General features: G+C 37.5%; 4 protein-coding genes and 1 long non-coding RNA gene across 6 annotated transcripts; 2 read left to right on the plus strand and 3 right to left on the minus strand.

Moving 5' to 3' along the window:
• Positions 1–1019: 1019 nt before the first annotated feature.
• On the plus strand, positions 1020–2184 carry LOC109582108 (uncharacterized). The gene is made up of 2 exons (XR_002184916.1): positions 1020–1121; positions 1595–2184. It is a non-coding gene; the product is annotated as an uncharacterized LOC109582108 (long non-coding RNA).
• A 589-nt stretch (positions 2185–2773) lies between these two features.
• On the minus strand, positions 2774–6365 carry LOC109582114 (kinase suppressor of Ras 1-like). The gene is made up of 5 exons (XM_019996740.1): positions 5784–6365; positions 5463–5639; positions 4994–5090; positions 4522–4634; positions 2774–4114 (listed from the first exon to the last, which is right to left on the minus strand). The coding sequence occupies exons 1-5, from the start codon at positions 6299–6301 to the stop codon at positions 3712–3714; spliced, it is 1308 nt and encodes a 435-aa protein (XP_019852299.1). The 5' UTR covers positions 6302–6365; the 3' UTR covers positions 2774–3711.
• A 723-nt stretch (positions 6366–7088) lies between these two features.
• LOC109582109 (CREB-regulated transcription coactivator 1-like) lies at positions 7089–15847 on the minus strand. Its single transcript, XM_019996710.1, has 10 exons — positions 15607–15847; positions 15383–15554; positions 15071–15151; positions 14896–15012; positions 14423–14472; positions 14322–14351; positions 14075–14220; positions 9333–9367; positions 8939–8988; positions 7089–8842 (listed from the first exon to the last, which is right to left on the minus strand). Exons 2-10 carry the CDS (start codon positions 15530–15532, stop codon positions 7345–7347), a joined length of 2157 nt encoding a protein of 718 aa, XP_019852269.1. The 5' UTR covers positions 15533–15554; positions 15607–15847; the 3' UTR covers positions 7089–7344.
• Positions 15848–15909: 62 nt separating this feature from the next.
• On the plus strand, positions 15910–17093 carry LOC100640288 (nuclear receptor 2C2-associated protein-like). Of its 2 annotated transcripts, none has more exons than XM_019996741.1 (4): positions 15910–15998; positions 16143–16233; positions 16430–16606; positions 16947–17093. In XM_019996741.1, exons 1-4 carry the CDS (start codon positions 15958–15960, stop codon positions 17067–17069), a joined length of 432 nt encoding a protein of 143 aa, XP_019852300.1. In that variant the 5' UTR covers positions 15910–15957; the 3' UTR covers positions 17070–17093. The 2 variants fall into 2 exon arrangements, with proteins under 2 accessions (XP_019852300.1, XP_019852301.1); XM_019996742.1 differs by having other exon boundaries at positions 16430–16474.
• Positions 17094–17173: 80 nt separating this feature from the next.
• Positions 17174–19026, minus strand: LOC100637634 (protein Churchill-like). Its single transcript, XM_003386689.3, has 6 exons — positions 18938–19026; positions 18744–18886; positions 18226–18632; positions 18045–18183; positions 17679–17749; positions 17174–17381 (listed from the first exon to the last, which is right to left on the minus strand). The coding sequence occupies exons 3-6, from the start codon at positions 18310–18312 to the stop codon at positions 17292–17294; spliced, it is 387 nt and encodes a 128-aa protein (XP_003386737.2). The 5' UTR covers positions 18313–18632; positions 18744–18886; positions 18938–19026; the 3' UTR covers positions 17174–17291.
• Positions 19027–19032: the final 6 nt, after the last annotated feature.

The raw sequence follows: 19032 nt of genomic DNA on the forward strand, positions 1-19032 counted from the left end.
GACTATCACCTTCTTTAAATAAAGTTTAGCACAACAGTCTACACAGACATCAGACACACTCGTGTTATGTATAGACAACCATATGCCTCTAATTAATGATTGCAAGCATTTTACTTAATAATGATATTACTGTTGAGCCTCCAGGTGGCGTGCTTCTCTTAATTATGCAATCACCTTGTGTCAGTCTTGTAATGAGCTCTCTTTGACTAGACTCCACAGTGAGAATATACCGATGAAAGAGAGAGAGAGAGGGGGGGAGGAAATTTATATAATGTAGTTTACATATCTTATTTGCAAGGAAATTATCAAGTACTATTTGTTCTCAAAATATCTATTTGTACTTGTACTGGTACATTAATTTGCTAAGCTTTCTTTGTTCCACTTAGAAGAACTATGAATGTGCAAAGCTATTAATGTGAAAGGACACGTGTAGCATGATTCATTCTGTTTAGCATGATCTAAGACCATATTAATGGAACTGTATGCGTGTTTGAATGCATGGATTGCTTCATGTTAAGAGGAAGCTATATCAATAAAAGGGAAGGAAGGAATCAAAAGGGGGGCTAAAGGAAGAGAGATAGAAACAGAGGAAGAGACAAAGAGAGTTGAGAGAGTCAAAATAGACACAAGTTTAAAGTGAGACAGGAGCAGTTTGTATTAATGAAGCTATACACACATGCTTTATAGCCTTTGTCTGTTGACCCTACTCATCACTTGTTTAGACTTATTATGTAATTGGTGTGTCTTTTTTTATCTTGTATGACCTCTGTTTCTCCTCACTGTGCTCATATCTGTAGTCTATCTTTTCACTGAATTGCGTGTGCGTATGTGTGTGCATACATGTATGTCTGCGTGATATAATGTAATGACTCATTTCCTATTTATCCCATATGGCTCAAGGCTGTTTTGTATCCTGCTTTAGTTCTTTCTCATTTTGTCAACCTTGTTTACTGTCTGTAATTCATCTCTCTCTCTCTCTCTTTTTCTCCCTCTCTCTCTCCCCCCCCTCTCTCCCCCCTCTCTCTCTCTCTCTTTCCTCCACCTGCAGGAAGCAATGGTTTACAAAAGTTCTGCATTAAGAAACTTGGCAACCCTGATGCATTGCCTCGATCGCACACCTGGTAAGATCCCTCCCTCTCTCTCCCTCAATTGACAAACACACACACTCGATCAGTACTTGTATTGACTTTCCTTATCACAAACACTGGAACACTTTCAGTATACATTCAGTCACATTACATATACACATACACATAAACGTACATGTATACACAAATGCATTAATGACATATATTAGTATGGACACTGTATGTGTAGTACATGTACATGTGTATGGGGTGGAAGGTCTGTGTACACTGGTTACCTTGTGTACACATTGTTGGAGACTAAACTCTCAGTAAGGGTCTGTTTATTTTAAGTTTGATATGCCCCCCTCCTCCTCTTTCCTTTCTCACTTTATCAGCTCTTTCAAAGTCTCATCCTTTTCCTTTCCTCTTTGTCGTGTGTGTTTTATACATTTTCCTTCTCTTTCATCCCTCTCTTTTTCTTCCTCTCCCCCCCTCTCTCTCTCTCTCCCTCTCTCTTTCTCTCACAGTTTCAACCGTATTGATTTGCCTCCTTATCGAAGCTATCACGAGCTAAAAGAGAAGCTTAAACTAGCCATAGAGAACACCGAAGGCTTTGAAGGAGTGGATTAGCTCAATTGCCATAGACACAGCACCCAGCCACACTCCATGCCTCTATATACTTTTGTGTTTATGTATACTTAGACTATTATTTTTGTATGATGTATGTATTAATACTCTTACTATTATCAGTGCTATTTATTTTTGTATGGTACATATAATGTAGGATGCTGGAATTATTATTGTTCTAAGTGCATTATATATTATATTATACACACATATATATTTATTTAATTACTATTTATATTATTGCTTTGTGTGTGTGCTTTCTTGTATTTATTTTTTCAGTTCTCCTTCATCTATTTTTACATACATGTACTTAGAAAGACTACGTTATTATTATTATTATCATTATTTGTTGCTGTTGTAATGCTGGCCTGCTATGTTCAGGCTCTCTCTCTATTTTTTAAATTATTATTATTATTATTATATGTACATGTGTTATTAAATTCTAAGTTAAAATGCTATGAAACCTTTTGCGTGTCCTTTTGTAAACAAACCTATTAACGAGATGTTGTACTCCTCCTCTCTCCTCCATCTCTCCAGAGACTCTAAGCATCCCATGCAGACAAACTGTATACTTCTAAACAATACTCACAAAGGATTGAGCCATTTATCGCCATTGGGTATGTTGGCATGACACATTACAAGTGCTAATGAGGAATGAAGACAGAGCCAGCCAATACAATACATAATCACATGTAAGAGACTGAGAGGGTTTGTGTACGTGATGACTGGCTGGTAATTGGCATGTGTAAATATATGAGGGTTAATAATACATTAAAAGAAGCTAAAAATAGGTTTACTGATATCAAGGGTTGGTACGCTATACTGTACGTTGGAAGGATAGTATTCATTTGTAGGTTCTATTTGACATTCATGGAAATTAAAGTACAAAATAAACAAACTACATTATGTATTGTGTAGAGCTTGTAATTCTTTTTGACACCTTGTTTACACCTCAAGGTGTGAACAAGTTGTGAAATTTCTGGCTCACACTAATTTTTTTTGATGAATCATTTTGCTGCAATGTGCTCTGTATATGTGTGTGTGTGTGAATTTGTCTAGCGAGCTAATGAATGCCAAAATTTTGTTTTTGCATATCTTTATAACAAATGTGCAAATTGGATTCAGGAATAACAAAAATATAATAATAAAAGAAACAACAACATTAATAATGATGATAATAATAATAATAATAATATCCTAATAATAATTCTATAGTGCATACAGAGGTGTCAATAAGTGATGATGGTGCATGGTAGATGTGTGTCATTGTTTCCAAGTTCATAAACGATGTAAACAAGTGAGAATGAGAGAGCTAGGAGAAAGAGTTAGAGAGAAATGTCATCAAAATAGTGCAATCTTCCCAAACAATAACTAAACGGGCTGTAGATGAAACGAGAGTCGAGCCTACAAGTAAACAAGTTCATTATACAATGTACACTAGGCTCCACTCCTCCTTCCAGTCTACTTTCCAAAGTGTACATTCCTCTAATTGAAGTTGACTTTGCTGTGGACTCCTTGTGTACACTTCTCATTGACTATATGTACTTCCTTCTTTCTTGACTAAACAGTATGCACCTTTCTTCCTCGGATTCCCAGAACTGATTGTTATAACTTGTAATCAATATCAGGAAACAATTTTGATGTAAACATAAGGACGAGAGAGAGTCAGCCTGTATCTGATAAGCTCCACGACGGATGTCTGAATTTATAAATTCACTGTGTTTGGCAGTCTGAGGGACAATGTGTATTCTGCCTTAAAGAGTTTAAGTGTCCCTTTCCCTTTCTTGTTTTGATGATGGCGTGATTGATAATCATCATCATTCCTGGAAGGCCATATTCCTATTCAAATATTATTGTTATTTTTCCATCTCTTTCTATTTCTGTATACGTGGCAGCCATTCTTCCTCTCTCAAACACAGCAGGTCTTCAAGTTTCTTCTTCTCTTAAAGGACTCAACCGGCCAGTCTTCTCATTCCTTTAATTCTCTATTACTTTAGAGTCCTCGATCAATACTCACTCATTGTCTCAACGTGCAGTGCTGCGATGAAAGAGGAAGACTAGTCGAAGAGAATCGTGTCGGAGGAAATGAGGTGTTGTCCTGTATCGACGAGAGGATGTCCTTGAAAGTCGTGCGACGTGTGTGAGACCAGCAACGATGAATAACGGACCGAAAGCAGCTCCGAGGTAGGAGTTTGAGGGATTGGTGGCCGTTGTTTCCAACGCTCCATATGAGATCCAAGAGCGACTGATTCAAAAAGGGGAGCTTTAGTGTTGTCAGCTCGTAAGCGATAGTACCAAAGGCAAATATGTCAGTGGACGGAGTTGGCTTTGTAGGAAGGAAGAGATATCCGTTTGATAGCTGGGTGATGGATCGAATTTCTTCTGGAGTAAGATATGGTAGGTCACAGCCTTCTAGTTGCCTGGATAAGAGAGAGAGAGAGAGAGAGGGAGAGAGAGGTCATTTCATGATTTCAGAATGAGGATAAATTTTGGCATGTAATGCTAAGTGAGCTGCCAATTGTGAATGAGTTTTTGTTTAATGACTAAACTCACTAATCACTCCATGTGAGTTTTGTGCTACTATGCATACATGCATTATGCATAAAAACAAAATCATAATTATAATATGCTTTAATATACCAGCAATACATGTAGTACATGTACATGTACAATACATGCTTGGCTCAGATCTTACTACATAGTTTTATCATTAATACTATAATACTTTTCCCCTTGTTATTACAATAGCTACTATGCACTATGCATTCAGTTCTAAGTAAGTTTGGTGTACATGTGGGTGCATGGTTCTCTCTCTTCTAACTCTTACCTGTTGTTCGTGTTGTGGAATGATAGAGAGATGCAAACTCTGTGATTAATGGTGACCAGTTTAGAGCTAAGCCCGCCATGTTGTATACCTTTAGCATGTAAATATTCCATGCCCTAAGAGGAGGGAGAGAGAGAGATTGGGAAAAAGATGAAAAGGTGAGGGAAAAGAGAAAGGATGAGTAAGGGGAACAGATGAAAGGAGGGGAGAAAAAAAAAGAAGGGGATAGTGAAATGGAATCTAAACCACTGGCTTGGATTTAGTAAAGTACACTAAAACCAGCCCTCCCTGTTTCCCAAATGTATACAAAGCAAGGATGCAGGGACTTCCCAAATGGATATTTCAAAGCATAAAGGTATTACAAGGCAAGTGTGCTTGGTCTGAGGTGCGTCATATAGGGGCTTTGAACAGAAATGCTTTCATTGTGTTTGGTATGATAAATGGTCTAAGGAATGAGTGTTGTGAGAGCTCTTACCTCAGATATCTGTCTCAGTATCTTTAATTTGGAGGGAGTAGTGAAATTGTGCCCAAGTTTGTGAATATGATTGTACAGTGTATCCCCTTTAACCTCACTAGAGAGAGAGAGAAAGAGAGGGAGGGAGAAAGAGGTGAATATTGTGGTTTGGAGTTAAGAGGAAGGGAGGGAGGAAAAAAGAGGGGGGGAGGTACAGAAAAGGTATTTCAAAGGAGACACAAGGGTGTGGGGGAGGTTTTGAGAGAGTGCTCTAAGTAGCACTTGAGCTGAGGAGCTCAGTAAACAACAAAGTGTGGGAGAGATAGGACACCCAAACACGTTATTATTAACCTAATACCCAATAGTGGGGGGGGGACGTGTATATGTACATGTGTACATATATGAGGACTGAGTACAGAGTACATGAAATTCTATAGAGAGTTTTAAATGGTATTATGTATGTGTGGGGGGAAGAGAGTGAAGTATATACCTCATTATGATCCCAAAAGTGTCTCCTGCTGGTAAATCGAGACATACCCCCATAAATAGTTGTATGTTTTCGTGACGTATGCAACAAAGTGTGTTGACTTCATTGGCAAATGAGCGAACGTCCTCTTGTCTTTTGATGGTTCGCTGGTGGACCCAAACGTTACCGTGCCAGTAACCTCTGAAATAAAAAAAAGAAAGGGATTATGATTATTATTTTTATTATTATGTCAATGAAAATTGCTAAAGAGTTTTGAAAGGTGCATAATTAATGAGAGTCTTAGCTTCCAGTGACAGTCACCTATTCAAAGTGAAGCCTACTTACTTTTGAACTGTTTCTTTGCAGCTCGAGGCAGCCTCCCCGTAGAGTTGGATCTCTTCCGACCCAACCATCCACTCCTTCCATTTGCCCTGGAGGTAGACAGAGAGCGGGACTTCCTCAATCTCGTCTTCTTCTTCTTCTTCTTCTTCATCGTCTGTGTAGCAGTCGCTGAATACATCAGAGTCAGTGGCGAGCGGTGAAGTGAAGAGAAGGCTTTCCTGGGACCCGTAGCTTGTGAGACTACTCCGTCCGCTGTCTACCAAGAGGCTACTAGCGGAAAGCCCACTGCTGCCGCCTGGCTCGGACCAGACTCTTCTACCTGTACTCCAGTGAAGGAGAGGAGAGGCGGGAGGCTGTGGATAGCCGTTGCCTCCTATTACTGCATTTCTGCTGTTGCTCCTGCTCCTTGGAGAAGAGACTGTGATACTAGGGACGGCTACATTGACGGGTGAAGACTGGTCGGTTCCCCGAGTCTTCTGTTGGTGATGCAGCAAAGAGAGAATATCACGGCGAGTGGACATGGTTTTCAGAATCTATTGAGTGATTTGAACTACTAGTCTATTGTGCTCTTCCTTTTAATCATACAGACAGCCAAACAGAGCTCTCCTTTTATAAGACCGTACATTTCAAATGGAAGTTGCATCGCCCACGCACCTGGCCATTATTATTCTACAAAGTAGTCTGGTATGCTTGGTATGCGGCTAATGAGCGAGTGAGTGTATTTGGTATGCAACCTGCAACTATGGGAAAATTACTAGAAAGGCTACCTTTCTTTGCGACATCATATCTATGGCAATGGAATGTGTAGGCTTAGCTGGAATATTAGTACATGCTAGCCACTAGAAAATAGACCAACCCATGGTCTTTCATTGAAAAATGTAATACTTTTTGGTGCCTTTAAAAGCATGGACTATAGGTAGTGCATGTTTTTTTTCCAAAAAATGGCTCCAAAATCACCCAAATTTTTATCACATTATCTGAAACACATTGATGGATGTCCTTATGCTTTGTAGAAAATTTGAGCAGATTCCAACAACAAATTCAGAAGTTATAAGCAATTTTAAATCTCAAAGGATTTTTCACCTTAAATGGTTAAAAATATAACATTCTGGCACATGAACTATGACTAGCTCTTAGTATCTAAACTAACACGGCAATCAAATTACAAAATTCATCTTGAAACCAAAACAGTCCTGGTAGTCAGTCAAATAACAATGATGTTATCATTATGGTTGCACATCCATGCATGTGATATGGTACAAGGGAGCAACAAGAACAAAAAAGGATCTATTTATTTTTAATAACACAACTTCAATAATAATAATAATAATCATAATAACATTGAAATCATTAAAAATAAGAAGAAACAAGAAAGAGGGAGAGAATAAGAAAGAAAAGAAGAGTAAGTACAGCATGACTGTTAGAGACAAAGAACATTATGAAATGATTGACAATAGCAGACGAACAGAAACATGACTCATTATATATATATACATATAAAAACAGGAAGAGAGAAAATAGAGAGAAACATTAAAATCATAAACCAAGAAAAAGAGAAAAGATATTAAAAATCAAGGGTCCCGTTGTGACCAAGAATGTCCGAAGGACTCACTACATCGCTAGGTTGCATACTAAAAGGGCCAAACCCTTCATCTCGTAGCAGAGACTCCATTATCTCGTCCTCCATTTCAAAATCGGTCGCAAGATAACTCAGCTGCTTATCCACCATAGCAGGGTCATCCATGTCCCCAGTGGCAATGAGATCATTCATCACAATTGAAGGGAGGGAGAGCTGATGAGCACGAGACTGAGAACTAGGAGACAAATCCATCACATAATCCGCCGCCATTTTATTCAACTCGGACAAAGACCGATGGTGACTCAACGGCGAGCCGTACTTGGGTCCGCCCGCCATCATGGCGTCGACCGGCCACTCGTGAAACATGTAATCTGACATTGCCTGCGGGTGCTGATCCAACCAATGGGGCCGGGAGGTGGGGGGCGAGGAGGCGTGGCTAGCAGATGTAGAGGGACTCCCAGTTCCGGTCGTCGGCGAGTCAGGTTGATCAACACAAGGATCAACACTATTAGGCTCGACGTAGACACACGGTACGCTGTTCGCCGAAGACATATTACCCATGAACGGATTTTGCTGTTGATGTACCTCGTCTACTTTGCCACCCCCGGCCTGCCCTCCTCCCTCCTTCCCACTCGTTATGAGGTTCTCCTCAGAGTGGCTACGGAGTGGAGGAGCGTTGAAATTCATGTTAGCCATTTTGTGCTGTAGTGCTTGTCTCTGATAGGCCATTCCGGGGTCTAGGTACGAGGGAAGAGGAGGGTATTGCTGGGGAAGGAAGCCACCCTGCTGCTGTTTGGAGAATGGATAGGATTGAGTAGGAGAGAGGAGAGAGGGATCAACTGGAAGAGGAGGAGCAGCGACAAACGGAAGAGAAAAATTATTTGACATTGAGGTGTGAATGGTAGGCGGGGTCTGGATATTGGGCGTGGCTTGCATGGAAGGTCCTGGTGGTTGTGGCGTAACTCCATTAACAGGCATCCCATATTTATCAGTCGGTGAAGTGACCGAAACGTTTGGAGGATACTTATGTGAGCCGTACGAAAGTAAGTCATTTGATTGGATGCCTCTGGGGGCGTGTCCATAGCCACCGTTGCTAAGGACAGTATTAGCCGGAACAATCGACTTTAGTTTTCGTACAAGAGGAACAGAGTACTGCTGCTGGCCCGGGACCTGACCAGGTAGACACTTTGAAATTGGGAGCTGTGAAAGGAAAGGATGCTGATGGAAATTACCATTCGGGATGAGCGAGATATTGGGCGGAGTCTGCATTGCTAGGGGAGGAGCTTGATGAGAATATACAGAGTAGCCTAGCTGGCCGCCAGGATAAACGTTTGAAGGTTTTCCGGTAAAATTGAGAATGTCTTCGTCTTTCTCTAAGGGAATATCAAGACCACAAGAGAACTCAACGTTGGTCAGATCAGGGAGACTAGAAGCACCACCTCCCATTGAATCATTAGCAATACCAGTGGAGCCATACTCAGGACTAGGGAGGAGAGAGAGAAAGAAGATAACGTAAGAAGAGAGAAAAAGGGAGAGAGAGAGAGGGGGGGAGGAGAGAAAGAGAGAGAGTGTGTGTTACCTTAGTAAGGCAGCACTAACTGAAGACCCCAGTCTAGTAGGACTCTGAGGCTATTAAGGAAAGAAAGAAAGAGAAAGGAGTACAAAAGAAAGCGACGGTAAAACATACATGTATAATGTACACGTAATAAGATAAAAGAATATTTGTGATCATTGGACAAAGAGGACTAGAAAGTGCGTGATGAAAGTCAAAATCACATGTTAACAAGTGATATACGCACGCTCAGAGGAGACAAGGGGAGGTTGAACAACACCACATTGTTTACAAAGGAAAGAGAAACAACACCTCAATGCCACGTGCAATAGAAAAAGAAATAATGAGAAGAGAAGGAAAGAGATGAAATGTAAGAATGCAATGCAGGGAAAAGGAATCATGAAGAAAGAGGGGGGCTTACCGCATTGGTGTGGTTGAAATCGAGATTTGAGGGAACTAGTGATAATAAAGAAAAGATTAAAAAAATCAAATTATGAGACATTAGATAAAGGCACAAAATTAATAATAAGATAACTGATGATAATTTGATACCATGAATGCCATTGGCATTAAATCCTTTTTTTCTCAGAATGAAGATAAACAAATTAAAATAAATACCCCCAACATTCAATGCAGTAAAACACTATAGTAAGTAACAATTAGGTATCTCAGTATAACTCAGTATAACACTCAAGCGTTAATGCAAAATTAAAAAAAAACAATAACATTGTCTAGACCGTTACGCTAACAATAATAAGTAATGGAATTAACCTTGTTCAAGTTCAAAATCATCATAATTACCCATTCAACAGAAGTAAAGATCATCTTTCATGATCTCAGATTCTCAGTCTAATTAAGCAGTCGAACAATAGTGCATGTGTAAATACATTGTGTACACACGCATGTCTGATTCATTTATGTGTGTGCAATGAATGAGGAAGTGATTCATCCACACTGTGTACATAGTTTAGATTGCTAAGTACAGGCTAAAACAACCACACACATTATGTCATCTGTTACACAACAATAGCTCATGGCCTATTCCCCTTATCAAGCTAATTCTAGTATATTCTACACTGAGAGAGGTATGTGCATAATATGGATTATGTGTAAAATAATTAACATCAAAATCCACCTGAAAATATTCAGGAAGTCACCAATGTGAGGAAAGTAGTACATGCATGTGTATGTGTATAGTAATTAGTTAACATAAGGCTGATCTCATGCTAGAGTTTGGCTCTCTCCTCTCTGTCCTTCTCCCTAACTACACAATTTAAGAGGAATAGAGCAAAGAGCTTCCTTGGTAAACACAAAAACATGATAACAACAAATTTGAGAATAAAGCAATAACAACAATAATGCAATATTCTTTATACTTCAGTGACTAGGCATCTGTTTCAATGCCTCTGAAATACACATGCGCTTATGGTGCATGTGCAATCTCTGTGTGTCATTGAGTGTGTGTGAAATGGTAATTCACATAGACTACACTTATCCACCACAGGAAGCAGTGAATGGATATTATCAACAACCATTCATATATGCATGTACATACATGTACAAATACTGTGCACATTTAAAGCATAGTGTTATGGTACATTTTATGCACATGTGCATGTATCCCACTCACTTTGTGTGTGTGGAAGGAGACAATCAAAAGGCTATTTACTATAAGAGGCTCACATGAAGTTACAATGGATAACAAAGGAGAGTGTGTGGTGAGTGGGGGGATGGAGGAAGAGGGAGGGAAGGAGAGAGGAAGGGGGTTGCCTGAGGCAACAGAGAAAGGAGAAGTAGTAGAAAAAAACAGAGAGAGAGAGAGAGGGAGAGGAGAGAGAGAGAGACAAAAAGAGACCTCAACAATGCTAGGCTATAATAAGTCATGGGAACAAATAGTGGCTAACAAAAGGTGAACAAAGATAAGACATCATGTTGAAATAATGTCAATAGCATGCAGGGATATGGAATGCCATCAATATTAGCTTTACTTGCATGCATAGAAATACTGTGGTGGAAGGAAGCAAGCTTAGTATGACTCTCTCATTGTATGGAACAAGTGTAGAAATATTTTGTGCGTGCATCAACAATATGCAACACTAAAATAATAATTATTAAAAAATGCTTTCCTCATTTTATCTATTAATTCTACTAGTTAATGAGATTAGTTATCTGTTCATTAGTATGAGAGCTTAAATCTCATAATGCAATAGACAATGGATGAACAGACAGGCATGTATCTGTACATGCACATCTGTACAAATGTCCATAGACTGTGTTGCACAATAAACCAAGCCAATGACTGGTGCCAACCCTGATTAAGGCCAGCCTATCCTTACCAAATACACTGGAAATGAAAAGGAGGAACACACACAGACACACATTACACATACATGATTACAAATGTACATGTACATACATACACAAGTATGTGGCATTATTATCATTACTATTATTATTATTATGTATCTTACACAATGGCTATTAGCTTTACAATAACAATTGTGAAATCATCAGAGTACAATGAAATAATCAGACATGTTCCATAGAATTTCCAGCATTGAAATAACACCTACAGCCACTCCATCCTCCCCCCCCTCTCTCCCTCTTCCTCCATCACTTATGTGAATTTAACATGTACTATACATACATGTACAAGATGGTGTGGGTTCACTCTGCTTACAAGAATGATAAGTGATACAGTGTGATAAAATTCCTAGTCTATGGAGGCATGTAATGAAATCAATGAGTAATGTTTAGAGGAATGTCACCTGTGGACTTTTCAGTGAAAAACTGGCAGAGAATGCAAAAATTGATTTATTAAAGTTCAGACAGATATAGTAATAGTAATTCAAGAGTAGACAGGCTAGTTGATATAGCTGCAGGCATTCTTAGAGAAATAGGTCAGTCCAATAAAGAATATAATAACAAAATGAATAGGGAATTTTGACCCAAAAAAGATTGGGATCCTTAGAGAAGAATACTGATGCAATAAAAGCCTATTTATTGCTAGCAAATGAGTATAACCAGGGTTTCCCACAGGATTTCAGCATAGTGCTCACATAGCTTCTTGTCAGTGGATTGTCAAGTTGCTCAAAAATCTATTTTTATATTTTTCTGGTACATATACACGTCCTTATGTTGTGTATCAACTTTGAGCTGATTCCGATCATAATTTGGATTTTTTATGAATTTTTTAAAATCACTCAAAAATTGGGCCAAAGTCCCTGTACTATAGTAAGGGACTTTGGGCAAATTCCATCAAAAATGAAAAAGGAGAGAATTCTCAATTTTTATAAGTTTTATGATATATATACATGTTCTTATGTTGTGTAGAAAGTTTGAACTCATTCCAATCAAATTTGGATTTTTTATGAATTTTTATATTTAAAAATTGGGCCCAAGACCAAAGGCTATAACCTTTGGTCAAAAGCCAAATTTTGTCAAAAATGACTACAAGAGAATTCTTCATTTTTGTAATATTTTTTGATACATATACATGTTCTTATGTTGTGTAGCAAGTTTGAGCTGATTCCAATCAAAATTAGATTTTTTATGAATTTTTAAAGTTACTCAAAAATTGAGCCAAAGTCCCTGTACTATAGTACAGGGTCTTTGGCCAAATTTCGCCAAAAATGACTAGGAGAGGATTCTTCATTTTTGTAATATTTTTTGATACATATACATGTTCTTATATTGTGTAGCAAGTTTGAGCTGATTCCGATCAAAATTGGATTTTTTATGAATTTTTAAAGTTACTCAAAAATTGGGCCAAAGTCCCTGTACTATAGTACAGGGTCTTTGGCCAAATTTCGCCAAAAATGACTAGGAGAGAATTCTTTATTTTTGTAATGTTTTTTGATACATATACATGTTCTTATATTGTGTAGCAAGTTTGAGCTGATTCCGATCAAAATTAGATTTTTTATGAATTTTTAAAGTTACTCAAAAATTGGGCCAAAGTCCCTGTACTATAGTACAGGGTCTTTGGCCAATTTTTGCCAAAAATGACTAGGAGAGAATTCTTCATTTTTGTAATATTTTCTGATACATATACATGTTCTTATGTTGTGTAGAAAGTTTGAGCTCATTCTGATCAAATTTGAATTTTTTTATGAATTTTTAAAGTTGCTCTAAATGCCATGTACTGTATTGTAGTGCTTGTCAGCTCATGAAGCTCATGCTGTTTAGCTCAGTTAACATGCTTTGAGGAAAACTCTGCACAAAATATCAGTGAAACTATAAAGTTTAAGCCTATACAGTGAACAAATGTAAAGTGACTTTAGAGAAACTACTCCTGTACAAAATGCCTCAAGAATCAAGATGGCAAAACAATAACATCATTACTAAAACAATGGGAATGAGCTCTTTCATATCAAATCATAACATTCACTAATTACTCTAATTCAAGGCCTCCATGCCAAGTTAAGCAAGGGAGGAGTGTCAACATGGCCAGGAGCAAAACTGATTTTGCATGTGAAAAAGATTATAAAGCAAGGAGGCTCTCACGAGAGAGTTTTGATGATAAGCTCAGAGTGATTGTTGGCCATATAAACTTACTGTGTGATAGGAGGAGGAGTAATAGTACATGTAGCTGTAGTAAAACTACCATAATAGTGTCATCACAATACTATATTAATGTGATTAGGGACAGGTAGAAAGCACAGAGGCACCAATACATATACATGTACACTTACATGTATCGTAATATAACATGTATATACATGTACTGTAGATTGTAATTCACATGCACGTCACATGTACATTTAGAATGAACATGAGACAATAATAACAAAAAATAATGATAAATGTAAATTTAAGAGTTGGAGTCAAGGGAAAACAAATGTACATACATGCATGTACATTGTATAAGTGACGCCCACACTTTTAATTAAATCATAAATGCACTGTGTATCTTTTTCAAGCCAATATTAACATTCATAAGCTTACTCCTTTATGACTGGAAATTGGAAGCATTCTGTTCAATTATTATAAAAATGCATACTTTAATTCCACAAAGCATTAGCTGTATCAACAGCTCATACCAATTCCAACAAAATTAAAGACCACTACATTAACTCTTGTTCTATTAGCACAAAATTGCAAAATATAAGCCCCAAAATCTACTTTCAGCCAGCAATAGTAAATAATAATAAAATTACTTACATGTGCTTCTTGGGTTCTCAAATGGCGGAGATACTTTAACGATCGGGCTGGTGATTGGAGGCGGGGCTAGTGTAGAGACTGGAGCTTGATTGGAGTGGTGGGTATCAATGAGGAGACTCTGCTGAAGATCTGAATCAGATTTATGTCTAAAAGAGGAGGGAGGGAGGGAGAGAGATACCGGTAGGAAAAGAAACCAACAACATGAATAGTAGTAAAGAAGTATTTTAAGTGTTAATCTTGTGAATACCTTGAGAGATCAGATTCAAACCATTCACTCCTAATAATAATAATAATTTAATAATAACAATAATGAAAAGAGGATACTAGAGGAAGATTATAAAGACTTACGTATTCCAGAGCTGGTGAGTGGACGATGAAGACTGATTACCGGTATCACAGTGAGAGATTCAGTTAAGAAAAAAATTAAAATATCATTATCAATATTAATATTATTATTATATTAATACTATTACAGAATTATTACATTGTCACACTTTCAATTTTATTCAGTGAGCCGTAGAAGAAAACAAAAGTGAGCAAAATCAACAACAAACAGATGGAATATTAATACATGTGTGTGTGCATGTATGGTAATGGATCACTAAAAATGTTATTCCTACTAATGTTATTCGTCTAATCAATTTAACATTTCACACTACAATAATCCCACATCATCAAATCCCATTCCTAATCCTTGTCATTCCATTCCCATATCTCTCATTCTAATACATTGATATAATGCAATATAATGCATAATCCCGTTCCTATACTTCCATTCCTATTCTCATGCTCTTTTTAAGGTACAGGTATCAAGTGGATATGGATTGGGTTCTCTCTATGCCTGGGGAACGCCTCCCAACTAAACTAACACTATTTGGGCGTTCCCGATAAACGGTGTTAGAAGGAGGCGTGGTCAGACATATCATACCCTCAGTTTCCTAAAGAGAGAGAGGGTATAAATATTTGATCAATAATAATAATAAAGGTTATGTTTACATTAGTATAAGTCATCGGAGGACTAGTGTCTATTGCTTGAAGACTAGGCATTGAACCACCGCCTGTTCTAGCTTGTTGCATCTGAGAGAGAGAGAGAGAGGGAGAGAGGGAGGGAGAGAGAGAGAGAGGGAGAGAGGGAGAGAGGGAGGGAGAGAGAGAGGGAAAGAGAGAGAGAGGGAGAGAGAGAGAGAGAGAGAGAGAGAGGGAGAGAGAGAGAGACAAAGAGACAGGGAGAGAGATAATAAGGACATTATACTCAATTAATGACATAATACATGTATACTACATGTAAACATTCAAAGCCCCACCCACCTCTAATATGCTCCGCATTGCTTGTTCAAATGCCTCCGACTGAGCTTGCTCTTTCTCTTTGATTAATGCTATCTTCTCATTCAGTCGTCTTGGAATTCCTTTCTTCTTTACCTCAGCCGAATCGACTGTCTTGCTACGAGCCCGAGACATGACTCACTATAATAATAATAAACTAAAGGAAGGAGAGGGAGAGGGTGACTCCAGAACTCCAGGAAATCCCACACCTTGAGCCACAGAGTATTGATGATTGAGTGGAGGGTGAAAGGTTAGGGATCTCCACTCCTTCTTCCTCTGTAGACCTCTTTAAGGAGAACTGACTATTAACAGAATCCTGAGGGGCTCTCTGAGACGGGCTTTGCTCACCAGTCCCTCCCTGTCACCAATAGGAGGAGAGAATGACCAGGGGACAGTGATGATGGAGGCAAGTAAGTGTGTGGTCGTCATTCACAGGGCGGGGCTTTAATATCCGTATACTAGAGTTAATTGATTCCCGTAAATCTGTAGATAGTTAATTAAAAATTTTATGGGCGTGGCTCAAGATGAGACATGCATGATAATAGAGTAAGTACTCTAATATGGAATCTTTAACTTCTGCAGGAAAAGATTTTAATTTGAGGCATGCAGAATTACATTGACTCATTGTATTTAGAATTAGTGATTTTAAATTGCATGCATCTGTTGTTATTATTATTATTATAACATCATCAAAATTGTTATTTTTGCTTGATTCTTGTTATTATTATTATTATTATTATTATAGGGTAAGCTCAACTCTCAATAGAGATGCCAAGCAGTTTGGGAAGAGAAACATGTTTGACGACAACTGTGACACCTGCTGGAACTCTGACCACGTTAGCTACCAGTATCAGTTGTAGATAAAGATAATGATAGATTGGGATAGTTACTTTGTTAGTGGGAAAGAGTCTACATGTAGTTCGTGGGCATGTAGACTCAACCAAATAAAGCATGTTATGCATGTTCATGGTCATATGCGTGATAATGTATGATCATGGTTTTTCTCTTACTTTAAACTTGTTCTTATTGTAGGGTTCTCCACAGTTTGTGGCGTTAGAGTTTCCAAAGCCAGTTAGTGTACGTGAGTTGAGAATTAGGTTTCAAGGGGGTTTTGCCGGGCGGGATTGCCTCTTTCAGATCGGAGGCGGGCGTAGTCAAGAAATGTCGAAAGAAATCTCATTTCATCCAAAAGATTCAAATAATCTTCAAGTATCCTTGTGGAGCAGCTTAAAAATTTATAAAAAATCTAAATTTGATTGGAATGAGCTCAAACTTTCTGACAACATAAAAACATGTATGTGCATCAGAAAAAAATACAAAAATTAAGAGTTCTCTCCTAGCAGTTTTCGATAAAATTTAGCCAATGACTCTGTACTATAGTACAGGAACTTTTGCCGAATTTTGGAACAATTTTACAAATCCAACTCTGATTAAAAATCTGTAAAAAATTTGTACAAGCATAAATCAACAAATACTGCCTGATGTTATAAATACTATTACATTTGATAATAGTGTCCTTAACCATTATTTTGTACATTGTTCTCTTCAGTGCTTTCCAATGGAGACTGAGACCTATCATACATCATATAAAATACTCTTTCTATCAAGCACTGATCTCTATGGACGCATCACAATATACCAAATGGAAATGATTGGAATGATTTCAAAATAAAAATAATATTTTTATTAAGCTGTTTATATCAGTCATTTGGGCTATGTCCATGAATTGGGAGTGAACTTTTTTACTAAATTAAAGGATATGACTATTGTTGTTGCTTTAATGTAACAAGTGGTGGGCAACAATCAAAAAAAGTAAATCAATAATTTAAAAAGAAACAATATTGTTGTTATTAATAATAATAATTCTATTTTCTATATGGTTTATTATTAAAATTCAAAACAATTGCTTCTCTCTGGGATCATCAGGAAGTATGCTAACTGTATCACTACCATAGCCACACAGAGCACAGTTCATGCTATATTCCTAATGAATGAAAAAACAAGATACGGTAGTAATAAAATTCAGTATCAACAAGTATAGCACATAGCCAAAAAGTAAACTAGTTTTATGGCACAAGCCTATAATCTTTTGCTATATATAGCATAAGCAAAAATACTTTAGATAGTGCATTAAAACTTCATTTATTAAGGCATAAGGAAAACTAATTGTAAAATATGATCTATGTAGGAAAGCTGAGAGCTACTTTAGCATAAAATTAAATTACATTTTCTAATATTATGCAATCTTATATGACCGTGATGATTAAAGTGTCACGCATACCTGAAATTCTTCATCTAATGTAAACGTGTACTCATGAGAAGCAATGAGATGTCCACATTCATTACACGTGTCTATTAATTGAAAGAGAACAAGGATCCACACACACACAAACAATTAATACACACCCTCTTATAGATCACTATTACTATAATTACAGATATTATGTACAATAGGAAAACATTGGTAGGAGTCAAAATTTACAATTGGCAGATTCTCATTGTGGATTTAGTGCTCAGAATTAAGGTGGATTTTATATTAGCAAATGCTCACTGCAATCACTAATCCCCAATATTAATTTCCCACTAATATTTGCAGCAATATAGTAGTACTAATCACTATTCTCTATCGGTATTACTATTTACGTACGATTATATGTAACTGTTTCGTCACCATTTTCCTCTTCGGCAACATTCTTTTCTTTAATTAAAATAAAACTAAGGGATTTACAACTAGCACACCCAGAGTAATTCAAAAGGTAGGAGCCAGTCTCCAGGCATACATTTCCCTAAATGTAGTTCATTGAGAAGGTAGTTAGTGAATAGCTTACCCTGTTAGGGCAGATCTCCTTTAGACAATCTTTACACATTACTGACTGGGTGTGGTTAATAATAATTATAGTGCATTTTACTTTCATTGCAGCACCTGTACTGTGCCATTCGCAATCATAATGACAGCTAATACATCATTCTTTACAAAATATAATAATGATAACAGATTACCAATGGGGCCAAAAGAATAAAAAGTAAAATAAAATAAAAATACAGTTAGATAATACTTTTCTTGAGTTTTCTTATAAAATCTGAAGAATTAAAATGATCATTCAGTTAAATGATATCAGAAAAGTCCAGATAGCCAGCCAATGGCTTGACAAGTAAATTAACTGATTCAACCAATTCACTGAATAACGGCCTATTGCTGGAGCTTTCATGCCAACATGATACCATCAATGCATAACTGAAAAAAAACAAAAGTACCATACACATACTTGCATTAGATAATGCATTTTTATGACTAAAAATACAGTTACAGTTTGAATTTAGTTCCATCAATTATGTAATTACTTACATTTCCTGAGAGGAGGCTCCATTCTGAGGAGGTTGCAGTCTTCCTCCATTGTCCAATAGCTCTACCAGTCCTGAAGGATCAAGGCCAGGATAAGGTGTCTTTCCAAGGCTGAACACTTCCCAGCATAAAACACCATAAGACCACTATACATGTGAGTATAATAGCAAGGCTATAGTAAAACACTCTATACTTACCACATCAGACTTTTCAGAAAATACTCCATCATGAATGCTTTCCAATGCCATCCATTTAATAGGCAGCTTGACAGGTCCGGAGTCACTTGCTCATT

The sequence above is a fragment of the Amphimedon queenslandica genome, unplaced genomic scaffold (assembly GCF_000090795.2).
Source record: "Amphimedon queenslandica unplaced genomic scaffold, v1.1 AMPQUscaffold_13401, whole genome shotgun sequence".
Classification (NCBI taxonomy): Eukaryota; Metazoa; Porifera; class Demospongiae; order Haplosclerida; family Niphatidae; genus Amphimedon; species Amphimedon queenslandica.